Raw genomic sequence first — 8,750 nt, 5'->3', positions numbered from 1 at the left:
AACCGCAGTTTTCAGGATTCGTTCATTTCATATCGTAACTGTTTAGAAATCATAATACGCTTTCGAAGTCAACAAATTATAACATTACTTATATGAGCGGTTCTTACGATAATTAAGCAGAGCGACACCTAAGCTTAGGCTTTCTTTTGCTGCGTACAGATTTTTGCTAAGAAAATCGAAATAATTCCAGGTCGCTTATTAAATGTTTTGAAGTGGAAAACTTCTTCGCATTAATTATGTAATTGACTCGAAAATACTCAGTGAAACTCATTGATAAGATTAATTAAAATTTTACTAAAATCAAAGTTTATTTTTAGTATAAATGTTTTTGATTAAAAGGATGTGACAAAAATTTTGATAAATTTTCGTGACTGTGGAAATATTCCAACAGTGATGTTTTCACAACCAGACATATTCGATTTCACTCATAGCAATTTTGAAGAATCCCCCGTCTCCCCAGTCGTAGTCCCAAGAGTTAGCACACAAGTAGTACGGCAGTACATCTTGTACTCCATAACCTAAACATTTGACGGCATGACCGCCAGCGTAGCTCCCCGAGACATGTTTGTAAACGCCGGACTTGTAGTTGAAGAAGTCTTCGTAGACCTCAAAGGCGACGGTGATGGGGCCTTTTTCGAACAATTCTCTCATGATATCTTTATCCTCGTCAAGAGCGTACGATTCAGACCCAAAATGCTTGTCCTCCGTAAAGCTAACGAAATAGTTTTTTTGGCACGATTTTTCGCATGACAAATCTGATACTTGTTTGTTACTGTTATCGGGTGGACAAACCGGGTCGATTTCGTAAGGTTGGCATCCCGCGGTAGAATTGAACGATCCTCCCGAAACTATGCCAGATTTAATCCAGTAGTGATAGACATCTTCGGGAAACCCTCCGCTACAATAATCTTCCGTAAACTCAATGCACAACAGAGGTTCTTCAGCGGAATAGCGGAATTGAGTTTTCTTTAGAATGCACTGGCGATCCGTCATAACTTCAACAGCTCCGAAAACCTTGAACGAGTTGAGGACAAATTAACTAACAGTTGAGAAATTGTAACTAATAAATTAGTAACATGTTCATCCGTACACTCAAGCATATGTGTGCATAATAAATAAAAGTGCAGCTGTCTAGTTTTAACTAAAAGCGTCTGCGTCCAAAATCATAAATTTTGCCTTTTTTAGATTTATAGTATCATTTTAAAGGTCCGAAAACTGCACGTCCTATGCTACCGCAACAATGTCTGTACGTTCGTTTGTTCGTTCACGACAGCCGTCGAAGTGCAAGTAAAACCTATACCTTCAATGATCACAAATTTCACTTTTTTGGCTCTCTGGAAACTCGAACTTTTTATATTAAAAATCTATCACCTCCAATGATTTTCAAGTTGCAACATTGAGAGATATACCATTCGATTCGTAAAAAAATATCTAGCGATCCACCGATAAATTTTTTTTCCATTTCGTTTCAGTTTGGATTATATATTGAAAAAACAGGGAGGGGAGGGGGGTAAATGGAAGAAACAAAAAACGTCATAAAAAAAGAAAAGAAGAAAATTTTGAAAAAAATGGTCGGTCGATCGCTAGATATGGTCTTTACAAATCGAATGACACGTCTCTCGATGTTGTACAGTAGCACGTTAATTGAATGAGGATATTGATTTTACCGTGCCCCCTTTTTTGCAGTTTTCCAAGAATTTCACGTTTTCTTTCATTTCTTAGAAAATTTACACTAACAAAAAGTTATTAATTTCTGGTTTACATATGTGTACCAAGTTTCCATATGATACGTACGTAAATAAAAAGTGTGATCCGTACGCTCTCCTTAAGTACATATGTTCAAAATTGGTTATTGAAAGTAATTATTTATCAACTTCCATAACGAAAATTGATCACAAGTATGTTTAAAATTGGTTATTGAAAGTCATTATTTATCAAGTTCCATAAAAAATGATCACTAAATCGATGCCAATAGTACAGGATAATATTGCCTCGAAATCTCACCCAGCAGGATCCACAGCAGCCTTGATTACGGATCTCCCGGAGTGATGGACAGTCAGGCCATTGCTCCCGTCCATCGAAATTTTCAGGCAAATCCGACGAGCCTGTGAAATGAAAATACAAATGTTGCAGATCATTTGGTAAAAATTCGTCTATAATTCACATTCCATATTTTTTAAATTAAGTTGATTAACTGCAAGCGATATGTTTTACCATTAAGAATTTTGTCTCCAAAAACTATATTTCATTCCGTAACATGTCAATGTTTATATATGTATAAACACAAATATTGGTCCGCGTGTCTTTGCGATGTTGACAATGGAGCATTGACTCTGCTCAACTCATCAAGAATGCATTGAAATCTTCTCACTTGTGTTGGGGTAAGTTTTAATGGCAAGTCGAACATCCCTGCGATCTCTTCGCTTGGCACCAAGCAGTCTTTTCAAGCTCTCGCGGGAAGCCGAGGCAGGGAAGTTGCGGCCAGCCTGCTCAAGCGCAAGCCAGTTAGGGCTGCTCAAAATTCGGCGAGCTCACGAGAAGAACTTTGTCCAGTGTTGTATTATTATTATTAGCAGCTCAAAGACACTATTTTAGAAATGTATACATTCAAAATATTAAATTGAAAAAGCGTTAAATATTTATTGGAATTCAGTTACAGAAAAGTACAGGGGACATATTGCCTTGCTAAATTTACTAGTAAGCAAAAGTATAAATAATGTACAAAGTGAACAAAGATTTCTTCAGCATATGATGAATGACGAATTAAAATCCCACAAAAGAATTTATTTTGGCATGGGAGTTTGACATTTTATTTTAATGAAATTATTTTACATTAGGAATTTTTAAAAATTATTTCACATTTAAGAATTTTTAAGAATTATTTCACGTTAAGAATTTTTAAGAATTATTCCACTTTAAGAATCCCCTTGTCCCTGAATTATTTTACAAGATTTCCAGTTCTGTTTCCTTCAAATAAGGGCGTATGAACAATATTTAAAACAAATGAATCGATAAAAACCGATAGACTTGATCCATCAATGATAAATAGCCTTCGACAGCTAATTGAAACGTCTATTTTCTTTCAAGCCTGTATAAATGACCTAAATTCAAATAATGTGCAAAAGAACATTTATTAACATCCAGCAAATACATTTTTAGTTTGCATGCAGATCTCGCTATTTGATCCGTGGCGACAGATGGTATAAATTGATCAGATTTATCTGTAGGTCTCACCTTCCACGAAACGGCCATTGAGTTAATTTTCTGTATGAATTCATCGGACAAGAAATGAATTCCAGGGTCACTTGATTTTTCGTCGACAATTTTCACGTTAAAGTCTGATTCCGCACTACTTATGTGTGCAGTTTTGAGAGTCCAGTTGAGTACTGGTTCGACACCGCTAATGATCTCAAATTTCCGGTTGTCGCGCTTCGTCTGAACCATTTGAGCAAAAATACAATAAAGTGCGGTGGCTATGATAATCCAGATGCAAATGAACGCCAACTTTTTATTGTGCCGCTGCCGCTCGTAACTGAAATAGAACCAAAATAAACAATCAAATGCTTATATATATTTTTTAACCCAATTCTTTCTCTACAGATTATGTTTGATATAACAAAAGTACTGAGTTCCACTTCAAGACACTTTCATCTAAGAAGTCTATTGGATATCAAGACATTAGTAACAAAATTACCTTTTTTGGATTTTAATATTTTGAAAGCCATCAATAAATATTGGATAATGCTTGAAAGGGAATTTAAAATTGTCAGGAATAAATTCGAAATTCACTATGTCGTGTGACATATTGTTTTGCGTTCATCATTAGTGTTCGTAATTCATTAGGAATTTCGTAATGAGAGATACAAAAGAAACGAGTTTCACGCGTCTTAAGTTTTTCGATAAAGTAGGTACTATATATTAAAAATTTATACTGCTTGCACAATATTGCTAATTCCCTCTAAATCAAACAGTACAAGAATCGACAGTAAATTTCTCAATATATTCTATTTATTTTCATGGTTTCAAAAAATTGTGGCTAATGTAAGAGGTATTGTTTCCGAATTATTTTCGACCTACAATTTGCAACGATTTATTTTAAATCAGAATCTGTAATTACTTACTTTGTTAATTCTTCCATCGCGCGTCTATGCTTCACTTCTGTGATGGAGAACAAAAAAGCAACAACTCGATTCAATCTTTAATGCCTCAAAAGCCTAAGCAAACAGCCTTTCTGCTCATTCGAAGCTGTATCGTTCAGAGCACTCCGAGGAGGAGTGAACTGAAGGGGATTTACCTAATGGGGAGTGAACTGAAGGGGATTGAACTGATGGGGACTCACCTAATGGGGAGTGAACTGAAGGGGATTGAATTGATGGGGATTTACCTAATGGGGAATGAACTGAAGGGGATTTACGTAATAAGGAGTGAACTGAAGGGGATTGAACTGATGGGGATTTACCTTATGGGGAGTGAACTGAAGGGGATTGTATTGATGGGGATTTACCTAATGGGGGGGGGGTGAACTGAAGGGGATTGAACTGATGGGGATTTACCTAATGGGGTATGAACTGAAGGGGATTGAACAGATAGGGAGTGCAATGAAGGGGAGTGCGCTGTGGAGTAGTGCACTGAAAGGGAATGAAGTGAAGAGGATTAAGCTGATTGCGAGTGCCCTGAAGGGGAAAGGTATTGAAGGGAGTGCATTGAAGGGGAATGCCAATTGAATTTTAAATTGGAAGTAAAAAGTGCATCGAACTGATACTCGTATAAAGTATGATCCTTTTAAAGTAGATATATAGAAGTCGAATAATAGGCTATTATTCAGTTCAGTAAATAATTACAATTCAGGGCCATGAAAAGGCGGTTCACATAGCTTTATTTGAACACATACAAATTAGCATGAAATTCAATTTCACTTCTAAATGTCTTGTACAGTCGTTCCATAAATTCTGTTCCGGTTATTATAGGAGATTTCGAAGAAAATAAAAGTAATAATTTATTTTATCACTGAATTAATGCCGTATTGTTATAGAGACTTGAACAATTGGATACACTCTACAGGCTCGCTATTTAGCCTCTCTCACAACTTGTAAGTCGATTAGTTGTCTCTTTGGAGTAGGTGGCCACTGTTCTAAAAAGACTTACTTCAAAGTCCTGGCTTTTATACAGGATTCGCTACAGTATCTCAAGGTCTCAATTAGGCTTAAATAACTTCTAATCAGTGCGTTGTATTTAACTCTCTGACATCTCTGTTTACTTTTCCAGATTGAACATTGGAGTCAAATTTATGGAAATGATTCAGAGATAAGAAATCTACAAAACTAACTTTTATCCCCAATAAAAGAGGAAACCAAAAAATTTGATTCAGAGGACTATCTTCATTAAATTTGATTGTTTAGAGTAGGATTCTGAAAATTCAATGAAATGAGATGGTTGCAAACGTACTGGTATTCATGATACTCCCTCAACATTTCTCTCTTTCTTAAACAAAACAGGAAACTTCTTAGGGAGTTTTTAAAGACAATTTTTAAAGACAATTTTAACAAGGCCAAATGTTTGGCGAAAATTAACTTCTTGACATCGTAAAGGCAGGAGAATAACATAAAATTGACAGGTAAATTATATTCTTCAGCTGCACTTCTGGTACCCTTTTTCGTACTGCTCAACATATTTGGATAATGATTTGAAAACAGCGTCTGTAATATAAAATTAAGAATAAATAAAACTGAATGAATTGGTAGAACTACCAGAAACTTTGTCTCTTTTTACCGCATTTTCTCATTTATGAAAAAAGGTGCTAGCACATATTGCGCTCTTCATGTCCATCCGTCTGTCCGTCCGTCTGTTTGTCTGTGACTTCACGTTGCCGAGTATCTATGATACTCGGCAACGAGAAAATGCGCTCTCTGTCACTCACTGCAGTGAGTACTGAGTTATATTTTTTAGAATTGGACCTTGCAAATCCTCTGGCATTCGCTTAGAGGACTGAACCTGTACATAGCTTGCCGCGACAAGCAAGCAGCGAAAAAATACTATCATCAGTGATATATCAACGGCCCAATTGCATAAATATAGTTTTTCCTAAACATTGTTAGACTGTTGGATGCTTGTTCAAAAAACTCAATCACCGCTGTAATCGCTTTCAAAAAAACTTTTACTTGATTTGAAGGCATGAAATCTCTTGACTGAATTCTGTACGGATTTATTTGCATTTTTTGCATCATGTTCGCTCCGAGAATGCGAGCGTTAACTTTAACTTTAACAAGAATATTATTTAAACATTTAACGAGGCTAGCAACAAATTTTGCCCTGCGAACATGATAAAGTAACTATGAGGAACAAGAACCGTAAATATTGTGGGTGAAAAATGTCCTCTTTTATAAGTTGTCTAACGAAGCTTGATGGACTTAATAAGTTCATGATTTTGTAATAGAAATAAGATGAAGCTTTGAGGTTGAGATATTTCTATGTCTCAACTGTTGGCTAAATGTAAGACTCAAGCAAATGATGTTTAGGTGATAAATGTATGAATAATTAAAATAGACAATCAACCGAGAAGCTTAATTTAGAAACAGAACAAAATTGATTTATGTGCTGCCAAAGTGTTATTAACCCAGCATTGGAATAGCAGCAAAAAATGGAGGGTGTTCCAATAGGTTCTAATAAGGTTGGTGATGTCATTGATCATAAAGATGGGAGATTGTAAACCATTTTTTTGGGATGGGAGATTAAACGCCTTTTTTATTTTTCGAATAAAAGTTTCACTTTTCATTCTTCAATTTAGAATTTTTGCAGGTAAGGGAAACTCGTCCAGCTACTCTGAAATATTTGTGGTAATTTTATTTCACACTTTATCATGAATGAAATGGGCTTGTCCGAATCTGCGCTTCAAAAGAGAATACTTGCTGTCTGAAGATTCGATTGCATGTACTTAATAAAATTGTGGACAACCTCAGGGTTGTGTTCATATTTATAAGTTTCCATTATGAACTCATGACGACTAATCTTGGTGATATGTTTCTTTGCGATTCTAGATTCTCACATTTCAATGCTTGATGACAATTCTAACCTCAGGTGAAAGTAAAACACAATGGAAATGTTTTCGTGTTTTAAAATATTTCTTCACTGAGGGTAGTATTTTATTTGGGTATGTCTTATTTACTTGCGTCCATGTGAAATTACTCAATTCCATCACTTATCAGTCAGAATCATCTTTATGGAGAAAATTTTCTATGCGACAATTCCGACATAAAATCAACAATTCCGTTTGCAAGCGCCAACGTCGCTTACCTGACCGCTGCAATGCGGTTGAAAACTAACTTGACGATTAGAAACAATGAGCTAGTAATTATTTACATTCAATTCTATAAAGTTGGCAAACTTTTCTCATTCGTATTTTATTCTAAAATTTATTGTTACAAAAATGATCAAATCGAGAGGAGCGTCATTAGTCCTAAGTTGATTTCGCGATCAAATACTGATCAATAAAGTTATATTGAAACTTTAGAACGCTGCAATTTCGCCCTCGATCGCAATATTTAACTTCAATTATGCATACAATGCATCACATACCACGCAACCTCATCCACACCTGTGAGGGCCTTGAAAGATTTTTCGGGTCTTGTGATGTGGCAGTGAAGGAAATTGAATTACGATCGAAGGATGTAAGTTTTTGTTTCACTTTCGATTTTTATTTCACTTTTTACGTAAAATAATATAAAATACACAGTAAGAAATATCTATCTTCTTGAACCGCTACATTTTGGGAATTGAGCATGATCAAAATTGAGTCCTGAGTGGGAAGGCCCAACCTAAGCGGATGGAAGAAGCCATTATCACCCCAGTCGGCGTTACAAGAGATGGTAAAGAGGTAGTAAGGGATGTCATTTTCTTTTTCGCATCGGATAACCTTAACAATATGTCCGCCTAAATAATCTTGATGATAATCCGCCTAAATAATCTTGAAAAATTATTCTTAAACATCCATAGGTCAAAGTTCTGCAAGATCTTAGAGAATTTTATATTCGTCATCCATATATGATACACCTGCTAGCGAAGTGTTTGTCATCCACATACGAGGAGTTGTATTCCGGGATGCAAGAACGGAAGCTCTGTGGAGTGTTGTGGAAGCATACAGTTTGACCTGGGACAACCATCAGCGTTATGTTCGTATGCAGGGATCTAATATGGTTGACATCCTTACTTTGAATCGAACTTTCCTCCTGAAACGATGCCTTCGTCTCGCCAGAACTTGAAAGCTTCCCACACAAACCTTCCATCACATCCAGCACCGCAACTAAGACAGCAAGTAAAACTATCCGCGGAAGAATAATAGAACTGCGTCTTGTGGGCAATACAGTGACGATTCGTCATGGATTCCACAGCGCCCAAAGCCTATAAAAATTTAAAGATTACATGCGGTAAATAAAATGGAAACACAAACATTTTCGGATAAAATTATGAATAAAAATTATCCGGACAGTGAAATTCCTATTTTATATTCTCCGATATGGGTACGTTTGGGTGTTGTGCAAGTTGGCGTAGGCTTATTTCAGCTCTGCTCGCTGTAATATTCGCTTGATTTACCTTACTAGTGTCGTGGATATCTTTTGGGGAATAAGGGTTACTTAGGGATGTGATGCTTTTGGTCTATCTGAAATACATCAAGAACAAATATTTGTGCGGTTTGATAAATTTTTATCTAAATGAAACCTATGGATTCCATTCATGTGAAATAAATGTTCAGAGAA

General features: G+C 35.9%; 1 protein-coding gene across 1 annotated transcript; it reads right to left on the bottom strand.

The window, feature by feature from the left end:
• Window positions 1-399: 399 nt before the first annotated feature.
• LOC108677150 (cathepsin B) lies at window positions 400-5,099 on the bottom strand. The gene is made up of 6 exons (XM_018165309.2): window positions 5,085-5,099; window positions 4,122-4,231; window positions 3,235-3,532; window positions 2,372-2,486; window positions 2,005-2,105; window positions 400-1,014 (listed from the first exon to the last, which is right to left on the bottom strand). Exons 2-6 carry the CDS (start codon window positions 4,136-4,138, stop codon window positions 400-402), a joined length of 1,146 nt encoding a protein of 381 aa, XP_018020798.1. The 5' UTR covers window positions 4,139-4,231; window positions 5,085-5,099.
• Window positions 5,100-8,750: the final 3,651 nt, after the last annotated feature.

The sequence above is a fragment of the Hyalella azteca genome, unplaced genomic scaffold (genome assembly GCF_000764305.2).
Source record: "Hyalella azteca isolate HAZT.00-mixed unplaced genomic scaffold, Hazt_2.0.2 contig15946, whole genome shotgun sequence".
Taxonomy (NCBI): Eukaryota; Metazoa; Arthropoda; class Malacostraca; order Amphipoda; family Hyalellidae; genus Hyalella; species Hyalella azteca.
Note: the sequence above shows the minus strand (reverse complement) of the source record. Positions and strands in the feature narration are given on the sequence as shown.